The sequence below is a fragment of the Acipenser ruthenus genome, chromosome 9, assembly GCF_902713425.1.
Source record: "Acipenser ruthenus chromosome 9, fAciRut3.2 maternal haplotype, whole genome shotgun sequence".
In the NCBI taxonomy this organism is placed as follows: domain Eukaryota; kingdom Metazoa; phylum Chordata; class Actinopteri; order Acipenseriformes; family Acipenseridae; genus Acipenser; species Acipenser ruthenus.
The window spans coordinates 795327-815787 of NC_081197.1; the positions used below are offsets into that span (position 1 = coordinate 795327).

Consider the following 20461-nt stretch of genomic DNA (forward strand, 5'->3'; position numbering starts at 1 on the left):
ATTTATATATACACTGTATGTGTGTGTGTGTATATATATATATATATATATATATATATATATATATATATATATATATAGTACTTTAGAAATGTGTTTCTTGTTTTTCATCACAAACAAGGGTAGCACAGCCTTGATCCCTTATGAATGTTTCCCATTATATTTTTGCAGGTTTCCCCTGCATGCTTTTTTCCCATGGTTATACAATGCATTTATCACAGTGTATCCTGGTTTGTTTATTAATATGCTTTACCATAGCTATACAATGCATTTATCACAGTGTATCCTGGTTTGTCATGGTTATTAATATGCTTTACCATAGCTATACAATGCATTTATCACAGTGTACCCTGGTTTGTCATGGTTATTAATATGCTTTACCATAGCTATACAATGCATTTATCACAGTGTATCCTGGTTTGTCATGGTTATTAATATGCTTTACCATAGCTATACAATGCATTTATCACAGTGTATCCTGGTTTGTCATGGTTATTAATATGCTTTACCATAGCTATACAATGCATTTATCACAGTGTATCCTCGTTTGTCATGCTTAGTAATAGGCTTTACAGTACCTCGCTATTCTTTGCAATGCTTGCCTATGTCTTACCATGCTTCCACTATGCTTTATCACACTTTGCTGTGCTTTTCCTATGGGAAGCTCTTATAAGGGAGAGCCAGCTGCTGTGTTCTAGAGGTTTATAGCAGTGCCATGGCTGCCGTCTCCTCTGAGACGCGTCTCAGTGGATCTGTGGAAAGCGCTCTGACGCTAGTAACCCTAATGAGCTGCCAGGGAAGAATAGGGGTTTATTACAGCATCAACAGTGTTGAGAGAATATGTTTCAAATCACTGGACTTTGACACAGGTTCAGATCGTCTACAATATATTGGGTCAGCTTGATGTTGACAGGTCTAATGATGTAATCTGAACAGCATTCTTAGGACTGCGTTCCTGTAAGCAGTTATAAAAGCAGGCTGAGTGCCTGGCTGAATATCCAACCCTGTACTGTAGGACACACAGTGCTGCTCACCTGTCTGCACACTCACAGTTAATGCAGGGACTTCACATTCCAGCTGCGCTGCAGTTATAATGCAGATACAATGCATTGATTGTTTGAGTGGTGACTCATGACTTTATTATTTCAGATCATTTCTTTTGGATGTGCCACGGTGCAATTATAGTCACCATGAATTCTAATATATACAGTAACTTATCACTTATACAGAATAGAATACATTGTTTACCAATTCTGGTATAGAGAATGATCTACATTAAAATCAATGTAATCCACCAGTGTTGGCCAATGTGATTGAAGTTTGACATTGCTAGCGAACCCTCGATGGAAAGAATGAAAATAAATAATTGCCCCAGGCTGCTGTTGTTGCAATGTGGAGAACAAGCTCTCCGCTGGTTGCTGTGGGAACTGTCAGACTGATTCTCAGTCTGGGGAAATCCAGTCCTCTCCTGAAACAAGGGCTCAGCTTTCACAGGAAACATTGTCTTCATGTTACGCTTGCTTGCAAAAGAACTGCAGTGCAAAGAAAGTCACGTGATCAGCAATCATTTCTACCTGCAGATCAATGCATAACACAACTATGGGAGAAGCAAAGGAAGTCATGTGATCAGCAATCATTTCTACCTGCAGATCAATGCATAACACAACTATGGGAGAAGCAAAGGAAGCCACGTGATCAGCAATCATTTCTACCTGCAGATCAATGCATAGTACAACTATGGGAGAAGCAAAGAAAGTCACGTGATCAGCAATCATTTCTACCTGCAGATCAATGCATAACACAACTATGGGAGAAGCAAAGAAAGTCACGTGATCAGCAATCATTTCTACCTGCAGATCGACTCATAGTACAACTATGGGAGAAGCATGATGGGAAAACTACAAACATAGCGTGCAGAAATACCATGGTGAACTCTGATAAGGGATCCAGTGAGAAACCAGTGAGATGTGTTCCAATTCCCAGCAGTGTTAAAAAAACACACGAGTAAAAAGAGAAAATATTTGGCGTTGGAATCCCTGTGTTCATACGATGTTAATATGATGTGAAGCTCCTTTCTCACTTAGATTTTCTGAAATATTTTTTTGATGGTCACCAAGCTAACCAGATTATTGTTATTATTGTTATTATATTTTTTTAGAAAGTAATTAACAAACTGAAAAACATTCAATCTTCGGTTTCTAATTGAGGGAGATGTTTTTCAGACCAAGAGCGCAAATGAAACCTACAAACGGTCACGTGAATTACCTGGAGAATAACTGATCGTTTTATTTAATTAACTATGTACTTACTGGCTGTGTTTGCACCTGCACAGAATGTACTTTATTTAGCTTTACTTTAGCGTGTGTGTGTGTGTGTGTGTGTCAGTCAGTGTGGTGTGTGGTGTGTGTGTCAGAGTGTGTGTGTGCGTGCCTTCCTGCTCGATATCACAAACATCACTCCCCTCTCAATCCTCTAAAGACATCATTTTCTACAGCAGTTATATGTATTACTATATACAGTAAATGAGTCTTTATTAACAAGCTCACAGGGTGTGTAATATGTACTGTACTCATTCAGCCCTGCCATGCGTTCACTTCATTAGTAACGCTGGGACCATTTCAACAGAATAAACCTCTCTGCTGCGCTGTAATAGTAACACTGTTCTGCAGAAAGCATGCTTTCAAAGAGCCATCGATGACTGCACTCTGGGGACCGGGTATTGCAATACCCTAGATGAGAAGCTGCTGTACAGTATGAGGCAAAGCAAAGCATGTGGCACAGAATGACTAAGAACACTCTGGAAGATTCTGGTGTTCCAAGCCTAGCTGGTGGATTCTGATGTTCCAATTAGACAGTCTAGTGTTCCAAGCCTAGCTACATAACAATGCAACCAAAAACTGAACCCAGTAACCATTACTGCAGCCCCCTAAAAAACACAAGTACAGGCCAAGGGGTTCAGAGAATAACTAGTGAGGGGACATCTACCACGATGCAGCCCAGTGTTAGTGGATACATCATTAGTAATAAGACTGTGACATACGTTTTTACAGCTTAACAGCATCATCTAATATATTAAGATGTATGTTTGTTTAACTAAACTTGAGTTATATCATTATACAGCCCCAAATCATTGCACACACACACACTAACGCACACACACATACACACACACACACACACACACACTGACACACACACACGCATGCACACACGCACACACACACTGACACACGCACACACACACACACACACACACACACACAGAGAGCTCTTGGTGAAAGAGTGGTGAGGCTGCATGCATGCGTGCAGCAGGTGTGTGTGAGGAGGGCAGGATCACGCAGCTCTGGGATTGCAGGGGTGGAATTCCCAGAGGACCCTGCCGGGTGAAGCCGCTGCACCTCAGTGATCTGGAAGGGAAAGGGAACGGGAGGACAGACTGGGATCTGATCAGAGTGCCAAGCAAGACCAGAGCTGCTATAGTGCCCAAAAGCACCATGAGCTGGATATCCAGGGTGGCGCTGATTCTGCTGTTTTCTGGAGAGACCAGGGGCCACAGCACCTTGTTTACAGGTAAGTAAAGCTCTTGTGAGCAGCATCCTCTTCTCAATGCATTCACATGAAACACTATACAACAATTCAGCAAATCAGGACATCCTGCGACACCAAGAAGAATACAGACAAGCTGCCATTCAAACCCATTGGAAAGACTCACGCCTGTATAAACTGAAGTCTCATTTCAGCATTGATCACACTCTTCTATTTATTATTACAAATATGCAAGGACAATGAAGACAGAATATGAAAGTACTATTACAATAATGGATTACTATCGTGTTGTGGTAATGCATGTCTCCATAGATACGATGAGTTTATAATAATGCCCATGAAACCTAAATCTGTTCATAACAGGGCTGTGTATCTATTTTACACTGTGTTTGTTTATTTGAAGTTTCCTCTCTGTGTATCTATTTTACACTGTGTTTGTTTATTTGAAGTTTCCTCTCTGTGTATCTATTTTACACTGTGTTTGTTTATTTGAAGTTTCCTCTGTGTATCTATTTTACACTGTGTTTGTTTATTTGAAGTTTCCTCTCTGTGTATCTATTTTACACTGTGTTTGTTTATTTGAAGTTTCCTCTCTGTGTATCTATTTTACACTGTGTTTGTTTATTTGAAGTTTCCTCTCTGTGTATCTATTTTACACTGTGTTTGTTTATTTGAAGTTTCCTCTCTGTGTATCTATTTTACAGTGTTTGTTTATTTGAAGTTTCCTTTCTGTGTATCTATTTTACACTGTGTTTGTTTATTTGAAGTTTCCTCTCTGTGTATCTATTTTACACTGTGTTTGTTTATTTGAAGTTTCCTCTCTGTGTATCTATTTTACACTGTGTTTGTTTATTTGAAGTTGAGGGAGGAGAGGGGAGGAGAGCTGGAGGGAGGGGAGATGGAGGGAGGAGAGGTGAAGGGAGGCAGGGAGGGGAGATGGAGGGAGGAAAGGGTAGGAGAGATGGAGGGAGGGGAGATGAAGGGAGAGAGGGAGGGGAGATGGAGGTTGGAGAGGGGAGGAGAGAGGGAGGGAGAGGAGATGGAGGGAGGGGAGGGGAGGCGAGATGGAGGGAGGGGAGGGTTGGTATAATATATTGGTCAGATATCACTACTTTTTGTGCTGTTGTTATTGTTACATACAGCAGTGTGCACAGGTATTTGAACATATCATGTATATCCTTTATATACCTCCCTGCATGAAAACCCACTGATATCCTTTATATACCTCCCTGCATGAAAACCCATTGATATCCTTTATATACCTCCCTGCATGAAAACCCATTGATATCCTTTATATACCTGCCTGCATGAAAACCCATTGATATCCTTTATATACCTCCCTGCATGAAAACCCACTGATATCCTTTATATACCTCCCTGCATGAAAACCCATTAATATCCTTTATATACCTCCCTGCATGAAAACCCATTGATATCCTTTATATACCTCCCTGCATGAAAACCCATTGATATCCTTTATATACCTCCCTGCATGAAAACCCATTGATATCCTTTATATACCTCCCTGCATGAAAACCCATTGATATCCTTTATATACCTCCCTGCATGAAAATCTCAGTGTGCGAGAATTTCAGTTTCAACAGTGATCTAGAAACATGTCTGTGTGTTTCAGGATATGATCTTTCTTTAACTGGCTATCATCTGTGCCCCCAAACCGTGACAAAGACTGTATCCAAGGTGGTGGCCCATCAGACCACCCACACCGAGAGGTCGTCCTGCGGGGGCTGGCTACCTTGGAAGAACTGTCTGAAGACTCACTATAAAACAGCATACCGCATCGTGGAGACCAAGATCATCAAGCACAGCCCTGGCTGCTGCGATGGGTACGAGCAGGTCGGCAGCTACTGCGCTCTGCGTGAGTATGAACGACATCGCACATCCGAACTGATCAGCACAACGGCATGATGTAAACCTGCAGTGTGCCCTTAAAAAAAACAACAAGTTCACATTGCACCAGTATTTAAAAATGATACGACATCGCACATCGGAACTGATCAGCACAACGGCATGATGTAAACATACAGTGTGCCCTTAAAAAAAACAACAAGTTCACATTGCACCAGTATTTAAAAATGATACGACATCGCACATCCGAGCTGATCAGCACAACGGCATGATGTAAACCTGCAGTGTGCCCTTAAAAAAAACAACAAGTTCACATTGCACCAGTATTTAAAAATGATACGACATCGCACATCCGAACTGATCAGCATAACGGCATGATGTAAACCTGCAGTGTGCCCGAATGCAGTGCAATAGTAAAAAAGAAATAAAAACAATATTGTCTTTGGAGAACAGTAAGGAAATAGTGTGGGTACTAGGCCAATACAAGTGTCAGCATTCATGTACAGGAATTCAATTCACTGTTTTGTTAGTTTCCCAGAAGTCCTGTGTGCAGTGGTTCAAACAGTCCAACCAAATGCTTCCCTACAGTGAGCTTCCTGCAGACAATGCTTCTTTGTGTTCTTCTTGTGTGACGCGTGTTTTGTTTTGCGCAGCTTTATCCAAGCATATTGCTTTCTGAATCTCCCATGCGTCACAAATCCCAATTCGCTGTGGAGTATGAAATAAAATCGTGTACCGGCAATACTAAAAAGAGCCACAGAGAGGCGCTGTGGGACAAGGAATGAAGTTACAGCGCTTCCTGCCTGAGACTGCGCTTTGTTTATCGTGTGCTTATAAAGTCAGTGCCAGTGAAAGAGGAGGGGCGCTGACAGTCAGCAAGGAGCGCTCCCTCCCTTACAGCCCTGGAGTCCTGACCTCAGCACCCACGCGTATCAAGCAGACTGCCCAGTGCTTCGTATTGCGAAGAAATATTGTCATGGTTTTGTAATGTGGGCTAAACTGAGAGTTAAAAGTCCCAGCCTCCTCTGCACCTCCCACATTGCTTACTCATCTGTCTTTTGTTTCACACAGCTTTAAACAGAGCAGAGGAGTTCACCTCTAAACCAGGCACCTGCCCTGAACACAAAATAGCAGTGAACAACCAGAGCTGTGAATGGGACATACACTGTCCGGGGCTGCAGAAATGCTGCAGGGTCAATGGGACGGCCCTGTGTGTGTCTCCAGTCTGCGCAGGTGAGGTATCAGGAGAGCGGCACAATTGAAATACTGGGGCTCGTTCACAGGTTGCTCAAGCATGAGTAAAACTCCCTTGGACTGTAGGAGGGGGGATTCACAAAGGCTTTTACTCCACAATGTCCCTGGCACGGTTTGAGTTGATGCATTGTGTGTGTAAAGGGAGCCTCTCATTATTTTAACAGTGGTTTGACTTCATGTGCATAAGCAGTGGGTGTTGTAATTGAAGAGCACACTACTGTATAAGAGATGCCATCTCGTGCAGTTACTGTCTCTGCTAAAACTGGGCACAATGATTTCTGTTATAATAACTGACACCCTAGACATGCTGTATTAACTTATTACAAATCACAAGAATGCTTGCCCTGTGTTCTATACGCACGATACACACAAGAGAAGATTCACTGGAACTCCTCCCTGATTGGTTCATTTCTCAAATGCGTGTTATAATAATGTTTTTCATTAACCAGAGATAAGAAAGAAAACCTCAAGACTACTCCTTATTTGTTCAAGCGTTGCAACTTCAATGGGTGTTTCTTCTCCTTTCAGAAAAAGAAATAGTGCTAATGTTCTAGTTCATTCCCAATGCTTTACAATGTTACACACACATACAAAACATAACATTCAGTAACATCCTCTGACAAATCATCCAGAACAAGACAAATAGAAGGACCACCCAACAATGGACTGCCCTGATAAAAGCTGCTCAATGCACATACTTAACAATAGAGGCATTCATCGCTCATGCTTTGTATGGGTCCTCTTTTAAGCTCATTTTCACATGAGATGTATTTTTCTAAACCACTGAACTATTTGATTCCCAGTTGCAGAGGGCCGTTGGTTTTACAACGCGACGGTTACAGTGAAGATGGATTTTGCAGAACTTAATTCTCTGGACAAAGGGCTGCTGAATCACAGCAGGCTTCTGCACTCTGTGGTGAGTATCAGTCTGTCTTGTTGTTGCTTGTTGCATATCTTCTGGTTCGATTTCTAAAGCCTTTGGTTTAAAAAGCCTTTGACTTACAATTGTAACAATTGTAAGTCACCCTGGGTAAGGGTGTCTACTAAGAAATAAATAATAATAATAATAATAATAAATGAATTAATAACAGATAACACTTTCCATTAAGTGTCTCTAATTACTGTGTATTTACATAGTAGTTACTTAGAAAATACATGTGTACTTACACACAGTTACAATGTTATTATTTTGCATGATATATGATATATGTAACCCTATCCCTATCTCTAACCCCTAACCCTAACCCCTAACCCCTAACCCCTAACTCTAACCCTAACCCTTTTCTGATACAATTGTGTACTTACATATATTGTGCAAAAACATTTACACATTAAGTTCATTCTAACTATGTGTAATAACATTGGAATTATGTGTACGTGCACAATTATTTACTATGTAACTACTATGTAAATACACAGTAATTAGAGACACTTCAAGTGTTACCTAATAATGCAAGGCAGGGAACAATCCGCATGTCATATAAACTATTGAAGAAAGCCCTGTGAGTGTACATGTCTCAGTATAGCTTGACTAAAGCAAGGGGGTGATTCTGTGACGAGGGAGGGTCTCTGTTTGTTTGTAAAGATCACTGGTGCGCTGGGTTCTCTGGACTCCTCAGTGTATTATATTCAATCCTACCGTGCGGGAAACTTCAAGACAGCTTCCCAGCTCCTCATTAGAACGAGCAGCCGAGTCTCACAGGAAAACATCTCTTCTGAACTGGAGCTCATTGTGAGGAACATTGAGGAGGTCTGCCACGTGGAGGTTCAAGGTGAGTGGGCAGTTTCATCTTCTTTCATCAGTACAAATAGAAACATCTCTTCTGAACTGGAGCTCATTGTGAGGAACATTGAGGAGGTCTGCCACGTGGAAGTTCAAGGTGAGTGGGCAGTTTCATCTTCTTTCATCAGTACAAATGGAAACATCTTTTTGACCGGCTCATTGTTTCCTGATTTATCGTTGTCCTAGATGTGGACGGATGCTCGCTTTGCTTCAGCGCGGAGGGATCCTATGATTGTGCGTGCGGTCCTGGATTTATTAATACGACCCTTGACAGAAATGGCAGAGGGTGCACAGGTAAGACCATGGGCCAGCGCAGAGTAAGGACAACTGCAAGCGTGTCTTTACAATGCTACATAAAGTGTCTCCTATGGCACATCTGTCATAGCATAAACTGTACTGCAGGGTTGTCCAATGACGGTCCTGGAGGGCCATTCCACTCCAGGTTTAACAGGTAAAATTAGATAATGAATGACTTCAGAGTCATTCATTAAACCATTTAGAACAGGGTTGGAACAAAGACCAGGAGTGGAACAGCCCCCAGGAGTGTGATTGGCCATCCCTGTTGGTGTATGACTGGTGATGCCGCCCTGGTTGCATCCTGAAGATTTTATACATTTGTATGATCTCATTACAATTGCTGCGACACCATGCTTTACTGGCCTCTTGTGTGAGGCAATATTATTAATTCAAGGGATGTTGACTTTGCAGCATGTAAAAGCATTAGACCAGTGGGGTTAATGTCTTGGTAGCAGCAAACCCTGGTCCTGGGGAGCCCCTGTGTCTTCTGGCTTTTATTCCAACTGAGCGCTCAATTACTTAACTAGACCCCTAATTGAACTAAGAATTTGCTTAATTCAACTTTTCTAATTGTTCTCAGCTCATAAAAAGTTGCAGCGTTCAACTTCTAACATGTTATCGCTAACTTGAAATGTGCAAGCTTGCTTGATCTGCCGTTGTTTTTCCAGCTGATCTGAATACAGGGACTGTGAGTTCAAACAGCAGCACACTGCAGGAGAATACCACTGCTCCGTCTTCATGGACACAAAGAAATGCCACAGGACTTCCAGATTTCACCGCGGTGACAGAAAGCAGCACCACGGACGAGGCTCGGAACAGCAACGCCACGCATCCGCCTCCCACCAGAGCCGTGGAACCGTTCAGCAACACGACAGCGGTGCCACCGGCCACTTCAACCATCCCGACCCAGAGGCAAAGCAGCGTGGCAGCTGATCTTACTGCCACTGCTGCCACTTCACAGCTGAACAGCACAGTCTACACTCACAGCATTGCAGAGGAGGGGATCACAAGCGCACAGCAACCCGTTAGCTGCGCACTAGGTGGCGCTCTTTGCAGTGCGTTATCAACCATCAGCACCACCCCTGGAGACTGGATGCTAAATTCTACAGCTACTCCCAACCCCACAGTTGCAACCAGCCCCCACCTGATGCAATCCACAGCCACTGGTTTTGACTCTACGAATTCCACATTTTTAAATGTTACTAAAGTTTCCACGGATTCCCCTCATTCAAACCCATCCTGGACAACGACTGCTCTCCCAGCCACGACCAGCAGCCCGGATCTCTCCATGTGGTCCTCTGCCATTCCTCTCCCGCTGGCAACGACCGCTGCTTGCTGTAAGTCCCTTTTGTTATCAGTAGGGGTGTAACAGAGTGCTAGTGTCACGATACGATGTGCATGTCGCGATAAGGTATGCATCATGAAACATGGTCCTGATAGTCCTTGTGCATAAGATCCAATGATCGTTTAATGATGGACCATTTTCCTAAAAGACAAAAATGTAATGCGTTTGGGAGAGTCATGCCAACTACAAAACACACTTATTCTTCACTACAATATGCTATGTTGTGGTTTCGTTCTTGTACCTGATATAATCGATACACACCTGTTATGGTACGATATATATATATATATATATATATATATATATATATATATATATATATATATAATGTAAAGAAAGGGTCACGATTAATCGATACAATCTTAATTATCAATTACTTTCCCATTTAATAATAAGTTAGGGTTGTTCACACACAGTAAACCATACAAGGCACAATTAACAAAGCTGTAACTTCAGAGGGGAATAAAAACCTGTAACTCTATTTGTGTGTGTGTTGCTTTGTATTTGTTTATCTTTCCTGCAACTGCAGATCCTTCTCCAGTGAAAAACCTGGTGGTTGTCAACGTCACCAGTTTGGGTTTCTATGTCAGCTGGTCGGTGGATGATTCCCCGTTTAATCCCAGCTTCGAGGTGAAGTTGCTGCAGGGCGCAGTGCAGCTGGAATCAGCTGAGACCAGGGAGCCGGGCTGGGCAGTGGCAGGGCTGGAGGCGGGGCAGCTGTACACTGTGTGGGTTACAGTCAAACTCTGTGGAAGCGAAAGTGTGGCCAAACAGGAGGTCAGAACCGGTAAGAAGGGTTTTTGGGAACCATATACTAAGGGGTGTGCGGAAAGAGAAACAAAACACCATTACTATTCTAAAACGAATAAGAAACAACTCAAGACTACTCACCAGTTAAAAGTCTCACTTGTTTCCCAATGCCTGCCTTCCACAGCTGCTGAAGTGCTGGAAGGAACAGCAAGGATAACAAACCTGCAGTTTAATGAGGCCTTGAGCAACAGCAGCAGTGAGGAGTACCTGAATCTTACACAGGAGTTCCAGATGGAGGTAGGGCTGCATCCAGAAATGAGTATCTGAATCTTACACAGGAGATCCAGATGGAGGTAGGGCTGCATCCAGAAATGAGTATCTGAATCTTACACAGGAGATCCAGATGGAGGTAGGGCTGCTTCCAGCAGTGTAGAGATCTTAGAACAATACTGTACCTCGCCCCATACACAACCCTTATAAAACTTTACCACTGTGTTTTTGCAAGGTGTTTTTGCAGTTTTCCCATGCTTTTCCCATTGTTATGCTATGCATTTACCATAGTTTACCCTGGCTTGCCATGTTTATCAATATGCTTTACCATGCCTCACTGTTCTCTACAATGCTTGCCTATGCTTTACCATGCTTTCACTGTGCTTTATTACACTTTGCTGTGCTTTTACTGTGGAGCAGCTCCCACTGAGTCTGAAGCCTAGGGAAGTGCTCTTTATTATTATTATTTATTTCTTAGCCGACGCCCTTATCCAGGGCGACTTACAATTGTTACAAGATATCACATTATTTTTACATACAATTACCCATTTATACAGTTCGGTTTTTACTGGAGCAATCTAGGTAAAGTACCTTGCTCAAGGGTACAGCAGCAGTGTCCTCCACCGGGGATTGAACCCACAATCCTCTGGTCAAGAGTCCAGAGCCCTAACCACTACTCCACACTGCTGCCCTATACTGTACATAGGAACTCCAGCCCACTCAGTCATATGAAGACACTGATTCATACAAAGGTGTCAATCCATGACTTTACCATCGCGAGATGCATTCAAGTAAATATTGAATTGGTTTTAGTGCATGAGCTGAACAAGCAGGGTCTGAAAAATGTTAAAAGAAGAAGCAGTGCTCAATGCCAGTTTGGTGATCTGTAGTTGTGCTGACGACAGTGAAGCTGAGCGTGTGTGTGTGTTTGTGTGTGTGTGTGTGTGTGTGTGTGTGTGTGTGTGTGTGTGTGTGTGTGTGTGTGTGTGTGTATAGTGAATCGGTGGCATGCTCACAGCAGTCCACGCTTTGCAATGCAAGCTGAAGTTTGTGTTCTTCAACAGATCCGGAAATCCTTGCCCGAGGACACCCTCGCCCTGCTGAGCTCTGGAGAGGTGAGGCTTGTGATCACCAGTGTGAGCAGCGGCAGTGTGAAGGTGCACTTCCTGCTCGTGTTCACTGCAGCCCTGCATGACAGGATCGAGTCCTTGTCCTCGGCTCTGCTCACATCGCTGCAGAACAGCTCCAGTTACGTTGTCGACAGCAGCAGCACAAGCATAGTGGGTAAGGTCCTTTTCTTTAAAAATAATGTTGTGGAAGGCAACTTCAAGTCCACTAATTCCCTTAGAAGTAGTTTTAAAATTGCATGAAAGTTTCCTTGCATTTCACGGCCCCCAAGTCTGCCCGCTGAAGGAGCCGCTCCGGGGGGAGACCCTTTGTTCAGACAGGAAGTGAACCGCAGGAAGTGATATAGTAACAGGAAGAAAGAATAGTCAGTATTATGAAGCTACAGCGTGTGGCTGTACAACAGACCACCCAAGTGACCCGCAAATTGACATTAAAACCAGCAGACCCGCGACAGGCATTGTCCACCCCTACAAAATCAAACGCACGTGTGAGATCAGTGTTTGGGTGATGTAAATAACTGAAGTGTGGCATTATCGACATATGATTGGATTCACACTCCATTCATTGATGGGCTCTTAATTCAAGCTGTAAATTCTACCATTTTAAATTACCAATGCATTATTTATTGTATTGATTCGAAATGTAATTTTAATTAAGAAAGGGGGACACGGCTTCCATAATTGAAAGTGATTCTTTCACATCCACAGATTTTGATGAGTGCTCCGCTGGGGAGGATGACTGCTCTCCTCACGCCTCCTGTGTCAACACATGGGGATCGTACATTTGCTGCTGCAGAGACACCTTCAGAGACATAAACCCATCGCGACCGGGGCGGAGCTGCCACGGTAAAGGGCTCCCTGTTGTTTACTGGCTCTTTATCATTTGATGACGGCTGCACTCATTCGGAGTTCTTGTTTCATGAACTCAGACACTTTGTTAAAATGCCTCGTGTGTGTTCAAGGTGCTTCTGCACTGTAGTTCCCAGGCAGAGACATGCAGTATATGACATATAATACCACTGGCTAGTTAGCATGTAATCAACTCTATAGCCACCAGTACAAAAAGGAAACCACCCATTTTACACACACACATTTAAGTAACTGCACTGAGAAACATGATTGCCAACATCATAACAACGGTAAAGTAAAAACAAAACAAAAAATCCAATGTGAACTCCTTACTCTTCAATTTAATAAGTAACCGTGTAGGTGACAGGGAAAATACACGCCTGCCTTTTATATAGGCTCTGTCTGCCAGAACACGATTGGAGGATACAGCTGCCCGTGTCACAATGGGTTCAGTGACACAGACCCCAGGAACCCAGGCAGGCACTGTGCAGGGAAAGCATTGTTACTGACCAGTGCAAAAGGTTACGTTAACATATTGAATGACATCCCTCTTTGTAGTGTTCCCATATACTTAACGAAAAACTGACCAAATAGAAAAAAGTGACATTTCAAAATCTAGCATGAAATACAGTACTGTTGTGGCTTCTGGTAGACTTTTGCGATATCATTTTCTAGTTGCTTTGATTACATGAGCAATAAAATATCAAAATGATCTTCATACAGTTTTTTTTTTTTTTTTTTAATTTTAAATGATGTCTCAATATTAAAATTTTGGGTGCTGCAAAACGTGTGTAGTCTGATTACAGCAAGAGCACTGGGGTGAATTGGACAAGCAAAGAGACACAGGGCTTTCAACAAAGAGAGTGGAAACGATTATAGCGCTAACAAGAGGTACAATATACGTGGATCGCTGTAAAACCGTGTCATGCGCAGAGCACAGCAGACTGGCAGAGAGACGCTCTTCTCGCACGAATCACGTCATTTGAATACTGGAAATATTTCACGCGTCTCTCTATGTGCCGTAGCGGCTTTGTGTTTGACTCGCAAATGCATGGAAATTCTATCTGGGAAATGCCGTGTGCAGCACATGTTATAAATAATTACAACTTTTTACAGCTCAGAAACTATAAACGACAGCTATGCAAATGCTTCTTTCCTACAACTCATTTGGCTAAATGTAGTTTATGTTTTGTCGTGCAACAATCACCCAGGTCAGCCTTGGATTTGATGTTTTTTTCCCAGATATAGATGAATGTGAAAGTGGCAACACCACCTGCCACATGAACGCAGCATGCCAGAACACGATTGGAGGATACAGCTGCTCATGTCACAATGGGTTCAGTGACACAGACCCCAGGAACCCAGGCAGGCACTGTGCAGGTAACAGTGATCATTGTTGCACAGACTCTGTCACTGTAATGCAGGTACATGACCTGTTCTGGTGAAGCACTGCCCTGACACATACCAAGGTTGTTCTGAGGAATTCTACACTAGACAAGTGTTAAGACATTAAAATGAGCCCCGCAATGGCAACTCAGACTCTAAACAAAACATCTACAGGTTAGGAGTTCTCAAAACTGCCCGTGACTGCTGCTGAAAACATGCATGAATATTACTTTTAAGGGGAGGGGTCTCATGAATATCACCTTTAAAGGGGGTCGCTTGTAGATTGTACTGATCTGACCTGAGTTCGCTCCTCTGTGCGCTTTTATGCTAAATGATTCTCTTGATGTGCAAAATGTTTACTTTTCAGACATAAACGAATGTGCATCTGATAACAACACCTGCCATCCAAACTCAACGTGTCACAACTTCCCAGGAGGGTACAGCTGCGCATGTAACAGTGGATTCAGTGACACTGACCCCGGTTACCCAGGCAGACAGTGTGCAGGTAATGCATTGCTCACAGCAGACAGTGTGCAGGTAATGCATTGCTCACAGCAGACAGTGTGCAGGTAATGCATTGCTCACAGCAGACAGCGTGCAGGTAATGCATTGCTCACAGCAGACAGTGTGCAGGTAATGCATTGCTCACAGCAGACAGTGTGCAGGTAATGCATTGCTCACAGCAGACAGTGTGTAGGTAATATATTGCTCACAGCAGACAGTGTGTAGGTAATATATTGCTCACAGCAGACAGCGTGCAGGTAATGCATTGCTCACAGCAGACAGTGTGCAGGTAATGCATTGCTCACAGCAGTCAGTGTGCAGGTAATGCATTGCTCACAGCAGACAGTGTGCAGGTAATGCATTGCTCACAGCAGACAGTGTGTAGGTAATATATTGCTCACAGCAGACAGTGTGTAGGTAATATATTGCTCACAGCAGACAGTGTGCAGGTAATGCTTTGCTCACAGGACCTTCTCAGGCACTGCAATTAGTGACCAAGCACAAGATAAACTGAATGTTTCCCAAGCCACCATTCCCTGACCAAAAGCCTAAAAGAACAACATGCACTAGACAAGCATCAGAAGTAAAGCGGGCTCCCCTTCTTGGTGTTTGTTTAACACCTCTGCTGCTATCTGTTTCTGTTTCCTCCACAGTATTGATGTCGGGGAGTACCCCAGCCCCCAGCCCCTCACTCTCCGAGACGCCTGCATTGAGAGAGACCCAGGATACCCAGGGAAGCACTACAGTGATCCCTCTGTCTGAGACGCCTGCATTGAGAGAGACCCAGGACACCCAGGGAAGCACTACAGTGATCCCTCTGTCTGAGACGCCTGCATTGAGAGAGACCCAGGACACCCAGGGAAGCACTACAGTGATCCCTCTGTCTGAGACGCCTGCATTGAGAGAGACCCAGGACACCCAGGGAAGCACTACAGTGATCCCTCTGTCGGAGACGCCTGCATTGAGAGAGACCCAGGACACCCAGGGAAGCACTACAGTGATCCCTCTAGCTGAAGCCATCACAGTGTCTTGCAGGGCTCCGCACATCACAGTCAGTGTGAAGAAAGCTTTTCTGTCCTGGAAGTCCATTGCAGAGTCCTCCCTGTACCTTGGCACAGCGGAGTGCAACGCCAGCAGCAGCAATGAGACACATGTCTGGCTCAGTGCAGTGTGGGGGAAATGTGCCACACAGTTATTACATGTAAGCCATTCCTCTTCACAAAGGATTTCACACAGTTATTACATGTCAGCCATTCCTGTAACTGTAACTACTCATTGTGTTTGTTCTTTTGTTGCAGAACACCAGTCACATGACAGTGCAGACCACACTGTTCAACACTCATGCCTCTAACATAACGCTGCTTCCAGAGACTGTCATTAAACTCCCAGTCAGATGTACATACAGCAACGATTTCCTCATTTCCACTGGGTACACCCCATCAGAGTAAGGAGCTCTGTCAAACTCTTTCTGTTCTGATTCTGTCTACCTCACAGTGTGGGGTTCAAATCACTGGCTATTGAGGGTCATACAAGCACCTTGAACACATGTGAAGTACATCGAGCTAATTAAAGAGCAGCTCCTTTTAATTCTTTATTCCACTTTCCATCACCTTCTCCAAGAGATACAGCATTGTATTCAATGACAGCATTACACCCAAATCAGCACTGTTTACATGCTATTCAGGACAAAATCATTTCAATGACTAGAGTGTGTCAATATGAGGGTGTCATGTTGAAATGGAATAATAATAATAATAATAATAATAATAATAATAATAATAATAATAATAATAATAATGGTCTCAATATTTGTGTTTTAAGGATTGAAAACCTCAAGGGGGTCATTGAAGGATCTGGGAGTTTTTTGGCTACCATTCAGCTGCTCAACGGAACCGTACCCCTTCCGAAAAACTACTCCCTCTCTCCCAACGACGATGTCTTGATCGAAGTGGGAGTCAATTTGGACAGCCTGCAGGTTAAAATCATCCTTCACGAGTGCTGGGCTACCCCAAGCATCAGCTCTACTGATCCAACAACCTACATGTTTATAAGTAACAGGTACACTGGGCGAGACTGCACACTGTATATGAAGCAGCTGTAATTACAGAAAGCATGATTTATAGCAAACTTACTAAAGCACAGTGGATAATAGTGCATGATAGTGGGTAGGGCTACTTTTGCAACAAGTTGCTTGAATTGAAATGTAATGCATGTGAAACAAACTATTATTTTTATGCTCGTTTCATGTAATTTTGTTTTGTGATGGTCTCCAAAATGATCCTTTTTTAAATGAACTGTGATAGGAATGAAGCAAAGAAACATGAATGGCTGGAAGTTTGGGAAGCCGTGGCTAACGCAGTCTCCGTTTGTTCCCAGCTGTCCCGTCCCTAACACGTACACCACAGTGTTAGAGAACGGGAACTCCACCAGGGCCAGGGTCTCCCTGAGGGTCTTCTCCTTTGTGGATCAGAGTGTTATATACCTGCACTGCCGTGTGAGAGTCTGCCTGGAGTCTGCTGGCACATCCTGCAAGTCTGTGAGTTCTACAGCTATATACCTCCTGTGATCTGTACTATACAATACAGTGCACTGCCATGCACTGCAAGGATTTCAAAGCACTACACACACACACACACAAATCTAACACACACACACACACAACACACACACACAAATCTAACACACACACGCAACACGCACACACACACAAATCTAACACACACACACGCAACACACACGCACACACACACACACAAATCTAACACACACACACACACAACACACACAAATCTAGCACAAACACGCAACACGCACACAACTAATACAAAATCTAATTAAACAGAAAAAAAAAAGAGATACAAGTTTGATTTTACTTTTAAAATGAGACAAACCTGCAGTGCGGCTCAGACGTGTTTAGAGAGGAAGACCATGGACCCGGTTTAGAAAGTGCAGAGGTACTGTAAGTTCTTGCGCGTGTTTATTTCACCTTGCTTCTGTCTTTACAGAACTGTAACGTGCGTTCCTCTGGGTCTTCAGCACACATTGAAATAGGCCAGGCGATGTGGGGGCCGATCTATAAGTCATCTACTGGTAGGTAGATTTGAGGGAGAACGAAGCAGAACCGTCATTGTTCAGGTCAACAAGGCAGCGCCTGTTTAAAAAACAAGCACAATTGTGGTTAAGAACAATATAGTAAAGTATAGAGTTCATTTAAAAAACCTCTGTAGGGTTCATGACAGTAATATGTATATTAATGCCTTTATAGCACAGTGAATATTGAGATCATAACAATTAGCTGATAGTAAAAAAGTATCTGTCTGTCTGTCTGTCTGTCTATCTATCTATCTATCTATCTCTCTCTCTCTCTGTTTATCTATCCATCTATCTATCTGGAACTTTCTTTATTCTTCAGTATCACAATACTAACACAATACACATGGTAAATATTGCTTTAGTCATGCTCGCCTGGAAAGCAAACAAGGAGATAAAACTAACAAACACCCAAGTGGCATCCTGCTGTACAGTTCACACACCATTTTCCCAAGGAATTCTTTTATGTTAGACCTTTTGCCACTTCAGAATGGGCTGTGCACACCTTTGTCACTTCAGAATGGTCTGTGCACACCTTTGTCGCTTCAGAATGGTCTGTGTACACAGAAACTGCTCTGGGCATTTACTTTTTGCAGACCGACAATGCAGGTACAATACAACAAAGTTCTTAAACAGAATAAAGGCCAGGAGATATTCATTAGTAACCTGGAATGTTGTCTGAGTTGTCTCCAGAGCATACAGGAGGGTTTTGTGGTCGCAGCTAGCACACTGATGTATTGCAGGTTCCCAGTGATTTCGTAACCCACTCGATACCCTCACCACTCTCTGTTGAAATCAGTGTTTCTCCCTTCTTCTCTAAGTCTGTCTCCACTTCATCTCCAGTAGCGTCCCCTGGTCCTGGTTTACATGCCGAGCTCTAGCTCTGTTTCACAATGCTATGCTTTGTTTCTCCAGATACAACCCAGAACCCTTCTAGCCCCTATAATGAGACAGGCTTCATTCTTCTGGGGGTGTTTCTGTGTGCCCTGCTGGCGGTAGTGCTCGCTGTCCTCACGTCCCTGCATAGAAAACGAGTCGGGCACTACGACTTCAGCATCAAGCCAAGACAAGAGAACTTCACCTACCAGGTTTTCGATACCTAAGCGCCTCTTCAGTCGAGCAAGCCCCTGTGTGGTGGATGTAAATATAGCTTGTGGCTCGACTGGAAAATGTAGTGATGTTTGTGAAAGTATGTGATTGATATCTGGTTCTGCATTTTGTTTGTGAGCTGCAGTTCTTAAAGGGGGGGGTCCAGAGAATTGTGAATTGTGAATGGAAGTGACTTTGCTTCCGTGTGCCTCTGTTTTATCATATGTAGTACTGATTCCTCCAGTTTAAATGTTCTTGCATGATTGGGTTGTTGCTGGATATCTGGTAGCATACTAGATTAAAAGAGAAGCTGCCACTTTGCATGCTATACTTGCAGATAGTCTGGTATATATATATATATATATATATATATATATATATATATATATATATATATATATATATGTTCTTCTTTCAATACTGCACATGTGAGACCAACACAACAAAGAGGAGTATTGATGAATTGTGATGCTGTCTTTACATGATATCTCATCGCACAACAGACAGAGGTGTGCAAGATTGTTTACTGTAAAATAGTCAGTTAGTGTTCAGATCTGTTGAATAGAGCCCGTCATCTGTAAATAAAAGGTATTGAATTATAAAAGTTTCCATGTGCTGATTTATAAGAACAGACCCACTGAATAATATATCCTTTCTCTTTTAAATTGCTGTATCTCCTTTAATACAATGTACCTGGACCACAGCATCCAATAGGAGTTGTCTAGGCTATGTAGAGATGTTGCAGAACTGTCCTGTGAAGAACCACATGTTTGTGAGTTATTGTTGGTATTAAGCATGTACTCTCCTGTTAGCCTTTTCAATACACTTGTTAGTTTCTACAAAATGGAATGTTATCTATCTTCTGCAGTTGCTGTGTTTGTGCATGTGTGCTGCAATAAGCAAGAGATACTAGATTGTATAGCTACCAAACGAATAAGAACATAAGAACATAAGAAAGTTTACAAACATTCAGCCCATCTTGCTCGTTTGGTTGTTAGTAGCTTATTGATCCCAGAATCTCATCAAGCAGCTTCTTGAAGGATCCCAGGATGTCAGCTTCAACAACATTACTGGGGAGTTGGTTCCAGACCCTCACAATTCTCTGTAAAAAAGTGCCTCCTATTTTCTGTGTCAGTGCAATTGAAGGAATGTGTCAGTGCAATTAAATGATCTGCTGCTTTCACAGTAATTGTGTTTATGTCGTCGTTTTTTTCATCTTGTCGTTGTCCCAGGTATTGGAAGGGAGTTCTAGAATTGTAGGCGTGTCACGGATATGGTAATCAGTGGTGCAGTCGAGTGGGAACT

General features: G+C 43.0%; 1 protein-coding gene across 3 annotated transcripts; it reads left to right on the forward strand.

Moving 5' to 3' along the window:
- The first annotated feature begins 3432 nt into the window (after positions 1-3432).
- Positions 3433-19520, forward strand: LOC117406332 (uromodulin-like 1). Of its 3 annotated transcripts, none has more exons than XM_059030620.1 (19): positions 3433-3570; positions 5180-5422; positions 6484-6645; positions 7470-7582; positions 8252-8546; positions 8636-8743; positions 9415-10083; positions 10621-10878; positions 11026-11138; positions 12176-12395; positions 12947-13084; positions 14330-14467; positions 14841-14978; positions 15631-16178; positions 16276-16421; positions 16799-17035; positions 17354-17513; positions 17983-18067; positions 18983-19520. In XM_059030620.1, exons 1-19 carry the CDS (start codon positions 3495-3497, stop codon positions 19168-19170), a joined length of 4035 nt encoding a protein of 1344 aa, XP_058886603.1. In that variant the 5' UTR covers positions 3433-3494; the 3' UTR covers positions 19171-19520. The 3 variants fall into 3 exon arrangements, with proteins under 3 accessions (XP_058886603.1, XP_058886604.1, XP_058886605.1); XM_059030621.1 differs by having other exon boundaries at positions 8252-8438; XM_059030622.1 differs by lacking the exon at positions 14330-14467.
- The last annotated feature ends 941 nt before the right edge of the window (positions 19521-20461 follow it).